This window comes from Candidozyma duobushaemuli, assembly GCF_002926085.2.
Source record: "Candidozyma duobushaemuli strain B09383 chromosome Unknown E_B09383, whole genome shotgun sequence".
In the NCBI taxonomy this organism is placed as follows: Eukaryota; Fungi; Ascomycota; class Pichiomycetes; order Serinales; family Metschnikowiaceae; genus Candidozyma; species Candidozyma duobushaemuli.
Window position 1 is genome coordinate 461002 of NW_020289900.1, and position 18645 is coordinate 479646.

At 45.0% G+C, this 18645-nt stretch overlaps 10 protein-coding genes across 10 annotated transcripts; 5 read left to right on the top strand and 5 right to left on the bottom strand. All coding sequences in view use genetic code 12, as the record gives it.

Annotated features, from left to right (window-relative positions):
• Positions 1-192: 192 nt before the first annotated feature.
• ARO7 (chorismate mutase) lies at positions 193-972 on the top strand (the record flags this gene model as incomplete). The annotated part of the gene is made up of 1 exon (XM_025482893.1): positions 193-972. One exon carries the CDS (start codon positions 193-195, stop codon positions 970-972), a length of 780 nt encoding a protein of 259 aa, XP_025337836.1.
• A 616-nt stretch (positions 973-1588) lies between these two features.
• BTA1 (Bta1p) lies at positions 1589-3886 on the top strand (the record flags this gene model as incomplete). Its single annotated transcript, XM_025482894.1, has 1 exon — positions 1589-3886. One exon carries the CDS (start codon positions 1589-1591, stop codon positions 3884-3886), a length of 2298 nt encoding a protein of 765 aa, XP_025337837.1.
• Positions 3887-3928: 42 nt separating this feature from the next.
• On the bottom strand, positions 3929-4633 carry CXQ87_004456 (uncharacterized protein; the record flags this gene model as incomplete). Its single annotated transcript, XM_025482895.1, has 1 exon — positions 3929-4633. One exon carries the CDS (start codon positions 4631-4633, stop codon positions 3929-3931), a length of 705 nt encoding a protein of 234 aa, XP_025337838.1.
• Positions 4634-4750: 117 nt separating this feature from the next.
• Positions 4751-6037, bottom strand: CXQ87_004457 (uncharacterized protein; the record flags this gene model as incomplete). Its single annotated transcript, XM_025482896.1, has 1 exon — positions 4751-6037. One exon carries the CDS (start codon positions 6035-6037, stop codon positions 4751-4753), a length of 1287 nt encoding a protein of 428 aa, XP_025337839.1.
• Positions 6038-6153: 116 nt separating this feature from the next.
• On the top strand, positions 6154-7941 carry CXQ87_004458 (class I SAM-dependent methyltransferase; the record flags this gene model as incomplete). Its single annotated transcript, XM_025482897.1, has 3 exons — positions 6154-6882; positions 7289-7894; positions 7939-7941. The coding sequence occupies 3 exons, from the start codon at positions 6154-6156 to the stop codon at positions 7939-7941; spliced, it is 1338 nt and encodes a 445-aa protein (XP_025337840.1).
• Positions 7942-8393: 452 nt separating this feature from the next.
• On the bottom strand, positions 8394-10496 carry MNN24 (Mnn24p; the record flags this gene model as incomplete). Its single annotated transcript, XM_025482898.1, has 1 exon — positions 8394-10496. The coding sequence occupies one exon, from the start codon at positions 10494-10496 to the stop codon at positions 8394-8396; it is 2103 nt and encodes a 700-aa protein (XP_025337841.1).
• Positions 10497-11590: 1094 nt separating this feature from the next.
• CXQ87_004460 (uncharacterized protein) lies at positions 11591-13438 on the top strand (the record flags this gene model as incomplete). The annotated part of the gene is made up of 1 exon (XM_025482899.1): positions 11591-13438. One exon carries the CDS (start codon positions 11591-11593, stop codon positions 13436-13438), a length of 1848 nt encoding a protein of 615 aa, XP_025337842.1.
• A 133-nt stretch (positions 13439-13571) lies between these two features.
• Positions 13572-14795, top strand: CXQ87_004461 (proteasome regulatory particle lid subunit; the record flags this gene model as incomplete). Its single annotated transcript, XM_025482900.1, has 1 exon — positions 13572-14795. The coding sequence occupies one exon, from the start codon at positions 13572-13574 to the stop codon at positions 14793-14795; it is 1224 nt and encodes a 407-aa protein (XP_025337843.1).
• A 61-nt stretch (positions 14796-14856) lies between these two features.
• Positions 14857-16602, bottom strand: CXQ87_004462 (uncharacterized protein; the record flags this gene model as incomplete). Its single annotated transcript, XM_025482901.1, has 1 exon — positions 14857-16602. The coding sequence occupies one exon, from the start codon at positions 16600-16602 to the stop codon at positions 14857-14859; it is 1746 nt and encodes a 581-aa protein (XP_025337844.1).
• A 165-nt stretch (positions 16603-16767) lies between these two features.
• On the bottom strand, positions 16768-18603 carry SNX4 (Snx4p; the record flags this gene model as incomplete). The annotated part of the gene is made up of 1 exon (XM_025482902.1): positions 16768-18603. One exon carries the CDS (start codon positions 18601-18603, stop codon positions 16768-16770), a length of 1836 nt encoding a protein of 611 aa, XP_025337845.1.
• Between the last annotated feature and the right edge of the window lie 42 nt (positions 18604-18645).

Genomic DNA, 18645 nt, shown 5'->3' on the forward strand with positions numbered 1-18645 from the left:
CGAAGTGGTGGCTGACGAAGTAGAGAAAACCGCATCAGCAAACAAATTCAGAAGTATTTATCGATTTGAAGAAGAATAGAATCAATTGCCTTGAAAATCGTAGGGTCGGGTCGCCGCTTGACTCATCCGGTTCACGTGATTTCAACGTCGGTAAGTCCTCATCAAAATCGTCCATCCGTTCTATCTACAATAATGGACTTCCAAAAGGAGGAATCGGTTTTAGACCTCAACAACATCCGTGCCGCCCTAGTGCGGATGGAAGACACGATTGTGTTTGACCTCATTGAACGGCTGCAATTTTTTGAGCTGCCCAGCGTGTATGAGATCAACAAATATCTGATTGAGGATTTCCTGGGCCTGTTTATGGAATGGCTTCTTTTGCAGACAGAGAAGATGCACTCCCAGGTCAGGCGTTACGAGGCGCCAGACGAAACGCCTTTTTTTGCTGACAAGCTTCTCAAGCCAATTCTTCCCTCCATCAAGTATCCCCAGATTCTCGCACACTACGGTGATGAGGTGAATGTGAATGCCGAAATCCTCAAGTTTTACGTTGAGGAAATCGTGCCTCGTGTTTCCTGTGGCAAAGGCGACCAAAGCGAAAATTCCGGATCTGTCGCCGTGTGTGATGTGGAGTGTTTGCAAGCCATTTCTCGCAGAATCCACTTTGGCAAGTTCGTCGCAGAAGCCAAGTTCAGACTGGACAGAGAGCTTTACACCAAGCTAATTAAGGAGCGCGACGTGGAAGGCATCGAGGCCAGCATCACGAATAGTGCTGTGGAGCAGAAAATTTTGGACCGGTTGAAGGAGAAATGTGAGGCATATGGCACAGACCCAGGACTCCGGTGGTCGCAGCTAGTCCAGCTGAAAGTAAAGCCGGAGGTGATTGTGGACTTATACAAGCGCTATGTGATTCCGCTCACAAAGAAAGTGGAAGTTGACTACTTACTCCGAAGATTGGAGGATCCTTTGTAAGGGCAATGCATGATATACGTAGAAGCGTTTTCTGTAGTGGCAGAGATTCGTTAGACAAATGTGCGTCCTGCAGAATGCGGCGTCTTTTTCGTATCAGGGAGCACATGGGCACCGGACATTTGAGATAAAAAAAAGTATACGCGAGCCAAAACTTTGACACACTCAGGGCTGTGTGTGTACGGGTCGGGTTTCCAAATTGTGCCTGTGACAGGAGTCCATATTCCATTCGTCCCCTCGGTTATAGATCACTATCTGGTATCTGCAAGAGGCTGTCGCACGTAGCTGTCACGGAAAAATCCCTCTAATGGCCGATATTCGGTATGGTCCCAAGATGGAGAAATTAAATTGCACAAGATGTTACACGTACGCGTCCTTTGTGAAGCCGAAAAAGCTGAAAATCGCTCCAGACGCCATTATCCCATTTTCGTGGACTCCCTTTATTACCCTTGTGAACCCATATCTGCACGATACCCCATGTGGCTGCACACGTTGTCGCGCTATCTGCAGACTATACGCCTGGGACTGTTTTGCACCCAAACCGCTTCCAGTATATATAGTGTACCTCAAATGGGCATACCCAGTTTTTTGTAGCATATAGCTTCTTTTTTCTTCCACTATGCTGCAGCTTCTTTTAGACATCGAGCCTCTCAAGGTTTTCTTCGGTGGCTCCATCACCCTTGTTGCAGTCTTCTTGTTCTCCACCAAGTTGAACCAGTTTGTCAGATCGGTGGCTGTTTTTGCCTGGGCGTGTTTTGTCAAGCCTTTTATCAACAAAGTTCATAACAAGCCTACCGAGCAGCAGCAGGCTCTTGAGTTGTTTTACAGCAACCAGGCCCATGTCTATGACAAGACTCGTGGCATTTTGTTGAAAGGAAGAGAGGACTGTCTCCTGTTGGCTGCTGCCCATATTCCTAACAAAAACGGTGAGCTTGTCTGGGTTGACATTGGCGGCGGTACCGGAAAAAACATCGAAATGATGGACCTGGTCTTGCCCATTACCGAGAACTTCCAGGCCATCTACTTGGTTGATTTGCTGCCTTCCCTCTGTGAAATCGCTCGTCAACGGTTTGCTGGCAAGCCGTACGAGCACATTGTGCACGTTCTTTTATCTGATGCCGCTGATTTCACCATCCCCCACGAAAAAGCTGATTTGATCACTTTTTCCTACTCTTTGCTGATGATCCCTACCTTCAACTCTGTGATTGACCATGCTGTTGAGCTCTTGGATAGCGCCAACGGTGTCATTGCCAGTGTTGATTTTGGTGTTCAGAGCGCTGACACTTACATGGGCAGAATCAACACTGTGGGTGGTCTCGTGAACAGAAACATCCCATGGTTGTTGAGAAACTTCTGGCGCATCTGGTTTGAAGCAGACAAGATTTTCTTGGATTCGGCCAGACGTAACTACTTGGAGTACAAGTTCGGAACCCTCAAGTCCTTGAACTCTTACAACAACATGTTGGGCCGTATTCCATACTATGTGTGGGTTGGCTGCGACAAGTCCAGATCGTCTGCTTTGCTTCACAGAATCAATTGTCTTGCAACTGAGTCGCCTTATCTTGCCCCATCGGAGGAGACACAGGCTCAAGAATACGACATTCCTGTCAGCAAGGGTCATGAAGCTGCTTTGTCCAACTTGGCCAAGAAGTTGCCATTCCCTTCAACATACTACCAGCGTCAGCCTTGGAGAGTGTACTTTGACGAGATCAACCCTCAGTACCACCAGTTCAGAAACCAGTACATTTACGGTTTCACCTGGGAGGATCCTCGTGAAGACCACAACATCTTGAAGTTCTCTAGTAACGACACTGTTTTGGCCATCACTTCCGCTGGTGACAATATCTTGGACTATGCTGCCCTTCCTGACCCACCAAGAAAGATTCACGCTGTGGACTTGAACCCTTGCCAAAATCACCTTTTGGAGTTGAAATTGGCCTCCTTCAAGTCTCTTGACCAGGAGCATGTTTGGAAGATTTTTGGCGATGGTCGTATCAACAACTTCAGGAACATCTTGCTCTCCAAGCTTAGTGCCAATATGTCTTCCAACGCTTTCCAGTTCTGGATCGACAATGGTGACACAGCCTTCAACCCAGCCGGAAAGGGTTTGTACGACACTGGTTCCACCAGATGGGCTTTGAGACTCGCCAAAGCTGTTTTCACTATTTTCGGTGCCAACAAGCATATTGAGGAGCTCTGTTCATGTACTACTCTCAAGCAGCAGGCTCGTGTCTGGAAAGAAAAGGTGAGACCCACTCTCTTGAACCCAATGGTGGCTACCATCTTGATCGGTAACCCTATTTTCTTGTGGAAAGCTCTTGGTGTGCCAGCTAACCAGGCTGAGATGATGGGTCCTTCTGTCTTCAAGTATGTTGTCGACACCTTGGACCCTGTGATCAACCGTACCTTGATTTCCACCGACAACTACTTTTATTATTTGTGTTTGAAGGGACGCTATGCCCGCAACAACTGCCCTACCTATTTGACAGAGAAAGGATTCAACAATCTCACGACGGTGCGTAAAGACGGTACTGCCCCAATCGACAACATCCGTCTCCACACTGACACTTTGAATGATGTGTTTGCCCGTCTCAGCAAGAAGTCTATCACGATTGCCATCATCATGGACCACATGGACTGGTTCAACCCAGACGGTGACGATGCCCGCAAGGAGATCGAGGCTGTCAAGGAATGTTTGGTTCCAGGTGGCCGTGTGATGCTTCGTTCCGCCGCTCAGTACCCTTGGTACATCAAGACTTTCGAGTCCTGTGGCTTCACTTGTAAGCCTGCGGCTATCAGACACTCTGGTGAGCTGATCGACAGAATCAACATGTACTCATCCACATGGGTGTGTACAAAGGCTGCTGACAAGAAGCCCCAAGGATTCCGCCGCCGGATGAGTAGTCTTCAAATTTAGTTCGAAATCTGAACATTGTGATATAGTCAAAAATGTACTCCATTATCTGAATAGTTTACCATCACCTTCACCCTGTGTGCTCCATTGTGACAGGTATGCACCACTGCTCTCGAGCTTGTATAATCTCCAGGCCTCTCTGACATGTTCTGGTTGAAGAGGGCCCTTGCTGTCGCCTAAGTATTCAAGTTTTCTTTCCGGTGGATCGTTTGAAACATCCTCTCCATTTTCCATCCTTTTGAGAGTCTCCCTTTTGCGCTTCTTCTTCGCATCAATATCGAGTATTAGCTGTGCTTTGTATTCCCTCTCTTGAATCTCGAATGCCTTTGTTATTATGTCACCAAGAAACAGCTTGGAGATACCAGCCAACACAATGGCCATGTTTTGTGGAATTGATTGATTCAACACACCGTTGCAGATCTTTCTGACACCAGGCTTATTAACGGCCATTCTCCTGTAGGCTTCAAACTTGTCCATTTGATCATTTGTGAATGAGGTGATGAGGAGTTTCTTTTTGTCATCCTCCAGAAGAGGTTTTGATTCCTGCTCCTTAAGCTCTTTGTATCTTTGCACTAGCTGCTCGTCCTCTATGTCGCTGAGGTCTGATAGTTCTTCCTCATCTATATCTAGGTCTGCTCCTTCGTTGGATTTGTCCTCTTTTGACGAATAAAAAACACGCCATATCAACTCCTCGTCATCTTCATCTAGACTGACATCACTGGCATAGCCGTCTTCTCCTGCATTACTCATTATGGTGTGAAGTGGTTGAATAGTAGGAAGTAAGCAGAGTGTTGATAGTAACTTTCTGCAGGAAATTCTCGTCCCACTACTTTTACAAATGTCCCTACCGTGTACTTCGTCGATTATCTATACATTTGATGATATGCTCTTATAAATTTTAGAAACATGCTTTAGGTGATCAGCCCAATCGTGTTTTTCTTCGGTCAAAATGGTGTCAACGAGCTGACAAATGGTAATGAAATGCTGAAGGTTTTCTGCGGTTTTGTTCTCTGCTATGGCGTCCAAAGCAAGATAAAGTCCTCTTATGGTGAATGCCTTGGCAGTAAAGTATACTTCGAGGTGTTTGTTTGAACAGTTTTCTGTAAGTCCGACCCGCGTCTCGACCACATTGAACATTGAGGAAAGAAAGTCTGTGATATTTATGCGAGGATTTTCATTAAGCTTCTGAGCCTCGAGGTACTCTGTCCCGTAGGTGTCCCCAACAATTTCTTTGGGTTTGTCCCGTGCAAGGTGGTATACATGTGCACCTCCAATTTGCAGCAAGAACCCTTCAAGTGTTGTCAGATAAATAAATGTGAGCTGCTCAGTATTATTCTTCATAATGCTGTTGGGAATTTTGTTTTTTGTAACGTCGATCGGGTGTATTTTTGCTGTGATGTTCACGAGCGGGCGTATGGCGTCTAGATGTTTGGTAATCAGCTCCATTAATGCATCCTCGAGCACGGTGGAATCCTTCTCAACTCTGTCTTCTGCAGCAACAATATTAAGTGTTATTTCTGGAGTATACAGCTCAAAGTCGAAATGCAGAAGCCTGCTGTGTGCGTTGAAGTCAATCTCACAGAGATGGTCCAGGATAGTCTGAGCCAAGTAAAATGGTAAATCGTTCGCATGGATAGCTTCCAAATCATATGTCATCATGGCTCTGAATTTGTACAGATCGAGCCAAACTCCAACATTTCCGCCCAAGGCAATATCCAAGGTGAATTCCGGGTCTGGAGGTTTTGAAACGTCAATTGGGTCTGTACTAGCAGCAGGTTGCGCCAGCATGGTCTCGATCGATCCGTCATCATCCGTCAATACAAAAATCTCTGCTGTTTTAGTCACCGTCTTGTTGCCAGTGAATCTGGGTATACTTTTCGGAAGCTCGTCGACCAACGGATATTTGTATGGAATACCACGAGACTTCAAGTGGTGATCGAGCTGGCGCTGCGTAGCCTCCACTAGGTCGGGAAAACGGAAGCCAGTGTCGTAAAATTTGACCGTAACCGGCTGAGCTATGGCAAAGTCGTTGGCCACATAATCTCGAAGAGCCCGTATTTGAGTAACAGAGGGTTCGTCAATCAACGCCGTGGGTACTAGGCGTAGGTAGGCAGTGATCGCTGCTACTAGAGCAACAAATATCGGAACAAACATATCCTAGTTTGGATATTTCTTCAAAGCTGCTTATCAAAAGGTGTACTTCTCAATGCGCATCAGAAATAGCCTGGAGATGGATATCATCGCGAGCATCTCCATACCTCCAACTGATAATGAGCGTTCCCTCCATACCGCTAGAAACGCAAGAAGTGCCGGAGGAGCAAGAACAACAATACGTGCATGAGGTTTATAACGAAATCGCCTCTCATTTTTCCCTGACCCGGTACAAGCCCTGGCCCATAGTTGAAAAGTTTCTACTGGAACAGCCTGACTACAGTCTTGGTTTAGACGTTGGGTGTGGTAATGGAAAGTACCTAGGGGTCAACAAAAGTCTATTTTGCATTGGCCTGGACCGCTCGGATGGCTTGGTCGAGTGTGCCAGGGTGAATAGTGAGAACAAGTTCAACCTAGCTGTCGCTGATGGCTTGCATTTACCGCATCAGAATGACCGTTTTGACTTTGCTATTCTGATAGCAGTCATTCATCACTTTGCCAACGAGAAGAGAAGAATCGAAGCCATTGAACATATTCTTTCCAAACTCCGAGTTGGTGGAAAGCTTTTGGTCTACTGCTGGGCCCTCGAACAGGAAAAGTCGAGGAGAGGGTACAAGGAGGGCGACGACCAGGATATTTTAATACCTTGGGTTTTGCAAAAGAAGACTCCAAAGAAGTCCAAGAAGGAAAAAAGACAGAATAATGACGATGAGGAACAGGTGGAGGAGCAGCAGCCTGAGACCAAATATCGTTACTACCATCTTTACAGAAAAGGAGAGCTCGTGGAAAATGCTGAAAAGGCTGGTGGTAAAGTGGTTGATCATGGGTACGAAAAGGATAACTGGTGGGTAATCATGGAGCGTATTTGATCTGATGTAAATAGTTACAGCGCTTTTGTCATATTGCTGGAAATTGACTCATAGTTTCAATCTCTTGTTTAATAGCGCCATTTGGAATCCGCTAGCTGATGGTAGACTAACATACTTGAGCATTAAATGGTGGTATCACTGGCTGCAAATCATTGTTCTAAAGCACTCAACCAATCATGACAACGTCGTGCGTCAACATAAAGTAGTCTTATCTAGAAAATAACAAACAGCTTCAAACAAGACCGTAAATAATTATCCTGAATTCTTTTTTTCAATCGCTGCGTCGCTATAGCATCACCCCAGATAATGCTATTATCAACCACGACATCTATGCGCGACAGCTCTACTACTAGTGTACTTTTCACTTTAACATCGCAACTGAAAGTTCCACGTTGGTATGCTATCACCACAGGAAAAGAAAGATAAAAGCATACGGGCAACCGACTTGGATGCTTTGAGCTGCCGCCATTGTGCCAATGCCAAGGGTTATTTCGTTCCACCTGACTTGTATATTCAAGATCTACTTCGATCTTATGAGCAAAATCTCCAACACTGCCGTGGATACACTGCTCTATCTGCTGGAAGAACGCTAAGAACACTTTTTAAAGACCCCAAATACCCATTGATCAACAGAGGTACATTCTTCAGGACTCAACTGATCAATACCATTGTGGAGAGATTCATTAGCTCGCATGACGAGTGTCAAATCATCTCTCTAGGAGGAGGTTCCGACACTAGAGGATTTCGTGTTTTGCAAGAGCACCTGAAAGGTGTGAGATATGCAGAAATTGACTTCATAGAACTGGCTAAGATCAAAAAGGCTGCTATCCTTCTGAATCGTACGATTCAGAGTATAGTGGGTGTTGAATCAGACAGTGTCAGTATAAAAGATAGAGCCTCTTTTGAATCACTAGATCCAGAAATCCACACCTCAAAGTACGACCTCATAGCACTTGACCTCAGAAAAATTGAGGAGCATGGAAGCGAGAGTGTCTTAAAGTATGTGGATCAAGAACGACCTACATTGGTGATAAGTGAATGCGTGCTATGTTATTTAACCCCTGAAGATAACGAAAAAGTCTTGGGGTTTTGCAAATCTAAGTTCCGGAATTTGGCCGTATTGATGTACGAGCCAATGGGTTTGGGAGATGCTTTTGGCCAAACTATGGAGCAAAACCTCATCAGTCGTGGCATTGACCTCCATACGTTCAAAAAGTACCCTGATTTGAAATCAAGAGAAACGTTTTTTAACCAAACACTAGGTTTTGAGACTGTCAAGTCCACAGATTTGGCTGAAGTTGGCGGCTATACCTCAAACAATCTATCATGGTTGCTGAAGGATGAGGTGGCTCGAGCAACCAGAATAGAAATGATCGATGAGGTCGAAGAGATTAGCCTCTTGCTTCAGCACTATTGTCTCATTTTTGCTCAAACGGGCAAGGTGCCAGAGAAGATTCTCGACCTTAAATGGCTTTATTGAAAACTGCGACCTATTTCTTCAAGTATTCAATCTGATCACGTATGCTGTCACAAGCCTTTTTTCTTCCTGAGCTATCTGGAGCAGACAAGCCATGAAGATTGATAAAGCCCTTGCAGAACCATGCATCCGCATGCTTCATGATCTCTAACTCGAAATCATATCCTTTGGTCTCCTTTTTCAAGTAGTCAGTGTATAATCTACGCCTGTTTCCATTGTCGTCCTTGGGACCTCTTCCATTGGAATTCAGGCCTCCGAACATTTCATCAATGTAATACTTGGGCCAGTTTGCATGAACGAACATCAAAGACGAGGTCTTGTAGTAATGGAAATCGTAATTCAGTTTCGCGGGGTCCTCATTATCATTGGCGAGGTTTTCAAGATTTGCCTTATTGGTGAGGTCAAATTGTCTGTTGAAATAATCGACAATTGGATCATACTGGCCCATGCCGAAGTATTCGTGCTTCTTGTTTGGTTTTTCGGGTCCAAATTCACGGTTGAATTCCATGACCTGATAGTAAGGGAGGTTGAGTTTATGAGCTGCTGCAATAAAAGTGTCCTTGTCGCCTTCTCCAGCGGCACCTTGACTGAGAAGTGGGTAATAAAAGTCGGGTCCGTAGTAGTTGTAATACAACGACAAAATAAGGGTACCAAAGTGTACTTCCTTATTAATCATGAACTGGCCTGTCTCACTGGAAGCCTCTGGAATTGTTCCCTTTGTGTCGTGGAGGGAGACTTCGTCCTTTGTGGAGCCTCGTTTATCACCAGTAAAGTAACTGTTTCTCATTTGCCAATTTGGATCGACTTCAATATCGGCGATTTCGTAAAAGCTAGGGGAGGTTGAACGACGCCACAAGTCGGGCCAGATGATCATGTGCAGCTCAGTGAATGGCTTGTTGGCGAATAAGTAGTCGGGATTCTTAATAGGAAGATTGTCCGCGTCTAAGTACAACACATTCTTGAAAGAAGAAATCAACAAGGCCATACTTTTGAGTTGGAAACTTTTCAAACCGCCGACGAGCTTGCTCGGAAGGAAATCTGACATAATTTTGCATCTTCCATTGAAAGACGGAAGGATGTTGTTACAGAGGTCAAGATCGTAGTCGTCTCTGCTGGGAAGAATAACTTCGATGGGAAGCTTGCAGCCTGTGTCTCTCAATAAAGAGATGGACAAAAGCACCAATTGGTTGTACTTGCCACCGCCCAAGTATACGATACCGTCACCCTCCATGAAACCAAATTTTCTTCCTGCTTTGAGCAATTGGCCAGGAAAATCCTTGGGTCTTGTATTCATGAAGGAAGTGTGGGAGTTCTGAAGGGCGTTCTTTTCCTGGGTAGTGATACGCAAGAAGTGCAGCAAATATTCTTTTGTACGAACGGGCTCGGCCAAATACGATTCTCTCCAATGGCCACCGTACACAGGGATCTTGCCGTTGTTGTTGTCATATTTGTTTGAAGCCTTGGCTTGCGAGTAGTGAGCGGGGTTGTTGATTCCACCGACCGTCGGCCTGGCTGCTTCAATCAAACCCCAAGTCCCCTCGAGGAACTCAATGAACAATTTGCGGAACTCTAGAAACTGCAAAGAGTCGCCAATGCCGCCGTTGCTTTGAGAAAGCAGAACTTGTTGCTGTAATGAGTTGTAGTCGTAGCCCTTAACTTCGGCAACGTCAAACTTCTTCTTTTTCTTGTTGGTCTTGAGAAGCAGCTTGATGTCGTGAGTCTCGTACTCAGGAACGTTGGGGTCGCCCAACTCCAGCAGAACAATGAACAAGCCGTTGTCACGGTCGTCAAGGTATTTACGAAGCTGCTGCTCGAGGACCGGTGGCTTGGCCTTATTGATGGGAGGTTCATCAGCCTCTGGTTCAGAAGGCTGTTTGTCCTGTTGTGCCTCTTTGGGTTGGTCTTCCGCCTCGCCATTTCCACCTGAATTGGCGCCTATCTTGAGGAGATCCTTGGTGCCATCGGCGTGGTAGTAGTTCAGCTTTGGCTTGCCCACTACAGACGTATCGAAGTTGGATGATTTGCTGCTGAAGGCGGAGGATAGGAAGTTCAACACGGTGAGGAAGATGCAGACGGCAATAAGTATCCTCGTCCACCTCGCTGGTATGGAAATCATTGCAAAAGGATGATCTGAGCTTGAGGCGACGATTTCAGGAAAAACCCCCGAGTGTTTATGAAATATTCACCTTGAGGGGGCTGCCAAAAAAAAAAAAGTGAGCACCAACAATAGATAGCAGACGCGAGTTTTATTGAGGACACTTAGGAACCGCAATAAGGGTACACCTTGACGTGGCTTACGTGTTCTATGATCTCTACAAAATGCAGCTTTTTGGGATTTACCGAGTTCTGGATTTTTTTGTTCACTTTAAAAGAGGCGATGTTTTCATCGAATTATGTCAAGTCCATGCGTGTCGTAAATTGTGGAGCCGAAGCGCGCCGTGGATATGGGGTCCAGGCAGAAAGTCTAATTTGAATTTCAGCAGATGTGAAGGAATTTCCCGGTACTTTTTTTTTTTTTTTTTTTTTTTTTTTTTTGGATTTTCGAGGTCGAAAGTTTCTTTGATTAGACTTCGTATACTTGTTTACTTGTCTTGTGGCACAGAAGGTTAATGCAGCTGAATGTGGAATTCCAGTTTCGCAGCCATAAGCACCCTGAGCTATCGGCCACTCTGGGAAGTTTTATATGAGATTGGCAGTGGAGGTGTTTTGGCAATTCGGATAAATCTTATGAAAGGAAGTGCTTTCCAGCACGAACGCTGCTTATGGAAGTCTTCTCTTGGCAGTACGGCCGTTGCTTTGTATGAAGTTCGTCTTGTCGAGACGAGCTTGCCCTGTCATCACGAAATCCATGCAATCAGCTGTTCATGGCCAACTCATACTATGTCTTTACCTGCTCTATCATGGTTGGAAACTCATACAAAAACTGGTTCGTTGAAATCATCGCTTCGGGTTAGGTACCCTGGCGTGGACCGTTCCTGTAACTCATCGAGCAAACCACAGCTCAAGCCATAAATTCAACACCATTTTACCCAATTCCTCGTCTTCTCTTTCCCTAATCAATTTAAAATACCAATATTCGACTCCACCGCCTAGATCACCTCGAACTGCTTATCTGGTGCTCCGTAATCACCTGCAGGCGATGCTGTAGCGACCCTCAAGATCCCCAAACCCGTTAGACCTCGCTCAAAATAACCAAGCATTTAATACACCATGGATGACGACGGGCTTTTTGGTGACATAGAGCAGGACAATAACCCTTCTTTGTACCAAACCATCGAGCCAGAAAACGACAAATCGTCAAATGGCAACAAGGAGCAACATCAGAAACTCACCCTGACCTCTCCTGAACCACACAAGACGGGTGCATCGATAGACTTCAACAACAACAATGTTGACAACGTTGTGGGTAACAATTTGATTAATAGCTCTATCGGGCTTTCCCAGAGAATCCGCAAAATGCTTAACAACCCCAAACTAACTGTTGATGTCATTCTGAGTGAGCGTGTTATGAACTCAATCGTCGTGTACCTCATCCAGTTGAAGGTGAAAGGAGCCAAAGATAGCGATGCTATTATTGTGAAGAGAAGGTACAGCGAGTTTAAATCTCTTCGAGACAACATGGTCAAGTTGTTCCCCACCCTAGTCATACCGCCCATTCCAGAGAAACACACGCTTCTCACCTACTTGATAAACGCCATCGATAGCGCCAGAGAAACCAGCGTTATTGAGCTTCGAAAGCGCTACTTTCGTAACTTTCTCCAGGATGTCATCTTCGATTCAAATGTGAAGTTACGAAACTGTCCGTTGCTCCACAAGTTCTTGGACCCAAACTACGAGTCGTGTTGGGAAAGCGCAATCAACGAGCCACCAGTCAGCTTAATTCCTTCCAATCTTTTACTTGCTAATCCCAACGATACTACTGATCAGAATGGGCTTTATTTACTTCTCCCATCCGTTACAGGGTTCGACACAGATAGCCCCGATAATCTTTCAGGTCTCAAGAAACTCAACGACGACATACACAAATTGCATGCTGATATTCAGATATACGACCTCAAGGAGAATAATCGGCACGAAATCGCAGAAAATGATTCTGTGTTCTCAGACATTCCAATTGATTTGATAAATTTCGAGATCAATTTCCACCAGAACATCAAGGTGCTTCATGATATCCAAAAGCTAAATACCCGCTCTGTGAAGAACTTCAAGACCTTGATCAGCTCCCTCATAGAATTGGGAGGCAATTTGAATAACTTCTCCTTACAAATCCACGATGCCTCGACCAAGAGAAACAAGTCATTGTCTTCCGTTGTCGAGAAGTTTGGGTCTGCAGTAGACTCAACTTTTCTCAATTACGAACATTTCCTTCTTGATAGGGTCATCCCAGAGTGGGACGATCCCGTCAATCGGTTCGTTCAGTATTACTTCTCAGCTTTGCAGCTCGTGAAGTACTACAAATACAAATTGATTCAGTTCAAGCTTATTTATAAGTTGAAGTTCAACAAGGTTCAGGAAATGAATACTTTTCACGACAGTGTCAATTCAGTCAAACATCTCAAAGATCTTGATATCAACAGCCCGTCGATTAAGAAATCCATCAAACGCATTGAGAACAGACAGCATCGTGGAAGGCAACTTCAATCGAAGAAGTCATGGTATGGTCTTTTTGGAGGTACCAAGACCACATTTACTTTGCCCGAGCAGGGTCTTCAGCAGCCAAATGAGCAACCGCATGGTGAACCGCATGGTGAAGAGCATTCTGAGTCTCCTAAAGACATTACTCCCAATCCAAGAGATCTCAAAACTCAATATCAACATAAGATGCAGCATATTGATAAGGAGCTCACGAAGCTCGATCAGCTTATCGACTTGGTGAACGGTGATATGATTACGCTCACTCAGAACCTACAAGTGAACTTCCAAGAGTTCCTTGACAAGATGGAACGCAAATGGCTCACTATAATGCTTGAATTTGTGAGAGCAGGAAAACAACTTTTTGAAGAGAATTTGAACACCTGGAGTGATTTCAAGACCTCAGTCGGTGAAGTCGATGATTAAATTGCATATATACCCTTTACCTTAGTTGTAGCGATTTAGCGAGCCAACTTTTGATTTTCGCACACCTTAGCTCTGATCGCCGCCACTTTAAACCAAAGTGAGATCTCATATTATAACGAAATACAAATCGAAGATGTCTGCTATGGATGTGGACAATGATGTCTCGACTGTTCTTGCACAGTTGAGACTGGAAATCGAGTCCTCCGAATTAATTCAAGTGATCTACCAACTAGAGGATTACTATGAAAGAAAGTTGTGGAACCAGTTGACCTTGGCTCTCGAGGAGCTTTATCAGAACCCAGAGAGTCAAGTGGGTACTTTTAGACAACAAATTTTCAGTCTGTTCTTGTCACAATTCCAGACCAAGCTTAATCAAATCAAACTTATTGACTTCTTGTTGCAATCTTTTGACGACAACCAGGTTTGCTTCGATAAGTTGAACGAATTAAAGGAATCGTTGGTCAATGAATTGACTAAAAAGTATGGCACAAGAAAGCCTGATAACTTGGACGAACTCATTAACAATGATGAGTCAGTCATTTACATCAATTTGCAAATCGCAAGATATGCCTTGCTCTTGAACAATGCTAACCTGGCAGATGAGATTTTGGAATCTGTTGGAGATAAATTTGAGAACACCTTGCAAAATGAGTTTAGCTCGAAGATCAATGCTGCTTTCTATCTCACCAAATGCCAATACTACAAGATCCATGACAACTATAACCTATTCTATACCAATGGATTGTTGTACCTTTCATCCTTGGACACTCCACTTCCTGAAAACCAGCAAGTCCAATTCTGTTATGACCTTTGCATCGCCGCTTTGCTTGGAAGCAAGATCTACAACTTCGGTGAGTTGATTCTTCACGATATATTAAAGGTTATCAGCGACCCCAATGGGCAATACTTTTGGTTGTTCAGTTTAATTCAACATCTCAACTCTGGTAACTTGGCCGAGTTCAATAAATGGCTCAAGCCATCTTTGGAGAAGAGTCCTCTTCTCGCCCACCATGATAAGTTCTTGCACCAAAAGATTGTCATAATGTCATTGTTGGAGTTGATTTCCACAGAGCTGACCACAAACAAGAAGTTGCTGTTCCAGTCTATAAGTGAGGTGACAGGTACACCAATCGATGAGGTCGAGCTTCTCATTATCAAGTGTTTCTCGCTCAATTTGATCAAGGGTTATATCAATCAGATTCAACAAATTTTGATTGTCACTTGGTTGCAACCACGTATCTTGAACTTAGATCAGGTCAAAAATCTTTACAATCATTTGGTCGATTGGGACTCGCGGGTGGAAAGTCTAGCCAAAGACGTGCATTCTCGTGGAGGAACCTTGTGGGCGACTGGCTAGATGCTTATATAAATGCTGATGTAAATGATTCACCTTTTTGTAGTATTGTGGATACGCCGTTCTATTTTTTCAAGCGATCATCAGACTCGTCGTCGTCATCAAGAGGCTCGTATTCCTCGCGACCGGTGCTACTACCGTGCTGGCGGTCGTCGTCATCATCTCCCAACTCGAAGAGGGTATTGCTTGACTTACCAGCTTCGCCATGAAGCAGGTCTCTTTTGTGAACAGCGTCGTCTTCCTCGTAGTTTGGAGGTGCTTCACTAGGAATATTCAGGTTTTGCAACTCAAAACTATCTCTTCCGAGGTTGTTCTCGTCATCGCTATGGCTCATCAACGAGATGTCATCCAATTCGAACTCATGACCTTGAGCCCCAGTGTGCTCGCCTTCCTCGCCACCATCGGTGGCAAGCTGTTGAGAAGCGGCCAACATGTAACTCGTCTCAGTTGGCCTCCAGAGCCACGAGACTCCGAGGAATACCAAGAAGAACACGATACTTGGCCAGAAGTCGAACAAAAAGTATGATCCCTTCCAGTGCTCCTCAATTACATCTGTCGTGGACAAACTCAAAATGATGAAACTAGAAAGTACCAATCCACCCATGGAAAGGAACACGGAGAGGAAAATGATACGGAACAAGTTCTCGTAAAGCTGTAACTTGATCACCTGGCGCTGTTTATGGAGGTTTGCCGTAGTACCACGAATAGAAGTCAAGATGCTCACGTAGAATGCGGTCATAGTCACTGCCACTGGAATCATTGGGATAATGTCCCAGATGCTGGCACCATAGTTGTCTGAGGAAACGCTGTTGTTGGAAGACAACGAGTTTTCAGAGGATCTCACGTATGTCATGACAAGGTAGAACATGGAAGCAGCAAAATGGAAAGCCGCAAGAAGCTTACAACGGAACATAATCTTCTTGGGCAACTTCAACTTGACAACACCGTATCCGAGACCAATACACAAAAGCAAGAAGAAAAAGAAAGTCATCTTGCCCGCATTCAAGAACGACAAGAAAACCGTGTAAAAGATGACAAACCCATTCTTCTGGTTGGCGGTTCTATTTTTCAAGTCGTAGTAAGACCATACAACCAAAGTGTCGAAAGTCAAGAATCCAAGCATTGCCAACAAGTACCTCTGCAATGGCAAGATCTGGTTCTGGTTTCTCTTTTTGAAGAACTGGAATCCGAACAAAGCTAACACGACGGCGTACATAAGGGTAAGAATACCATAAGCCGGCAACTTCGGAATCTCGGAGGCACTCAAATGGCCGAAAGCGTTCTGGAAATTGACCACACCCTTATATTTGGAGTTCGTATCACTGTATGTTGCCACACAGTAGTAGCCGGTCCGGTCAACAGAGTAGTTGATCTTTCCTGGTCCCAAATGCGTCAATTGAGCAGTCTGGACCGTGGTGTTGGTGATATCACTGTTCACGATAAATTTGCCCTCTGACTTATCTTCACACAAGCCTTCGGCGATGGCGCTAGTGTCACAGATGTACTTTCTACGACCAGCCTTGTTGGTCTTTCCTAGGTGGACGATATCCTTGTACTCAAAAACGACATAACTGACACGGGTATCACCATCCTGATTTGCCTCGGGATTCTTCTTATCATACTTATGGCTTCCAAACTTTTCAAGCTTCAATTGAATCTGAGGATGGATACTGCCACCCCAGTCTTTCTTGGAATACATTCCCTCACAGACTTGGGCATTGTCGTTTTCGTCAAATGGAACTCGATTGGCCACGGTTACAGCGGATAATGTGAGGAGACCCACAATAGCTCCGGTGAGTTTGGGAAGCATTATGTGACGAAAATGGGATGTTCCGGAATATTGCCAAACTCTTTACCTGGCAAACCAGACGTAGCCAAGAGAATCATGCATGTGACCCAAAGTCACGCGCAACGCTCAGGCTTTTCGAAGCTCTACGCCTGCCTAAGCGAATTTTCGTGTATTGCGTTACCTTAATTAGGAGAGCTCTTCAAGCCTATCGATAAGCTTACTCTCGACGTCGCCCCAATTATCCACCAATTTCTTATAGAAGTCAATCTCTTGGTCGCACAAATCAACCATGGATTTTTTCAACAGCCTTTTGTTGAACCTGTCCCAGTTAGGGTATTCTTCGTTGATGATTCTACTGGTGAGATGGTTGACGAGCTGGGTCTGTGACTTGATCTCGCTCTCAAGCTGATTGACTCTCTGCTGTAGCTTTTGCTTTTTGCTATCGGAGTGCGTTGAGCCAATATGAGGCGTGGCTGATGTGGAAATGGTATCCTTTATGAGCTGAGTGGTGTTATTCACAATGCCTCTCTGCTGACTTACCATCACCGGAGTTGGCCCTGGACCATGATTGCCACCTGTGTGCCCACCCAAACTTGCCAAATCTGCTCTAGCTTTCGCTAAGTAATCTTCAAGCACTTGAAGATCGATCTTCTTGTTGTGCTGAAGCTCAATGAGCTCTGTAAAACGTATGATGTACTTTGCACAGTCTTTCAAAGAAACCAAAAACGACTCGTCGACGTATTGATGAAGTGAAGACCAATGTTCAGAGAAGAATAATAGGGAGTCTGAAAACACTTTGAAATTGTTCTGAAACACGGGGTTCTCGCTTGGAATTGAATTTAGAGACAGGTTAGGATCAACCTTCAGGTTCTCATTCGCTTGTGTCGTGACGTTTTGGATAGTAGCCAATTTGTTAATCTGCAAGGAAAACTGCTCGTAGTCTAGCTTCAAGTCGCTATGTTTGCGGTTGAGCTTGCTAAAGATCTTGTCCAACTTGATGAGGTTCTCGTAGAGCTTCTTTAGCTTGTCACTTATCTCGAGTATATCCTTGTTGGTTTCTCGCTTATGCTTTGAGGAGGTGAAGTAGTTCATGACGGTCTCGGTGAGCAAATCCTCGTTGACCACCTTGCCCAAGAATCCGCCCGACTCGGCATCTTCTGGTGCAGAGTTCTTCGAGACAGAGAGATTTTTGGTGAAAGTTGACCATTCGGTGGAGTCACTTATGAAGTAATGAAAAACAGACAGCTGAGAAAGGTACCGATGTTGGCAGATAAACCTGATGAACGTATCAAGGGAGTGGAGTCTCTTGTGCACAAAAGCTGTGCTGAACGTATCGCCAGTAAGGTATTTGAAGTTCAGCTTTGGCGGGAGTGGAGGAACTAATGACTGTGGGAAATCGTTTACCAAACAATTATGCAAGAACCTGAAGTCTCCGTAACGCCTCCTTATCTTCACGGTCACAGACAGGTCGTCCTTCTCTGGCTTCACACTAGAAAGCTTCGTCACCAGCGGATGGTTTGTTGTCGTTGTGATGAGGTATGATATGTACTGCTTTGCATTAGCGTCTCTGTCACTGATAGGGTGGCTCACTCGCAGGTCAATGGTATACTTTTCGAAATTCTCACTAAATTCCTGTTGCCTGAGTTCATCCTGCTTCAATTCGTCTTCCGTAGGAATTGCAGAAGTTATGTTTGCCTGCGGAGTGGCCTCAGGCACATCTGTGGTATTCAAAGGGGAGGATGGCCCGGAGGCGGTATCCAATGCAAGCGCCTCGGCGGTACTGTCTCGAGGAGCAGGGTCCTCGGAATCTTTGGGTTCTTCTTCTGAAGCCTTTGGTTCGCTCAGAGCTATAGTGGAAGTCTCAACTGGGTGATCCTGTTCGAGGGCCAACTTGCTGGGATCCTCATTGTCTGAACCGTCATGGCCCTCTTCCGGAATGTCTTGGTCCCGCAGGTCCTGTCTGTGCTTACTTTCCTCTTCTCTATCCCATTTTATCGATGTGAATGGGTCTTCTGATGCCATTTTGCTGATATGTTGATAAGGCGTTGTATGTAGATTGGTTAA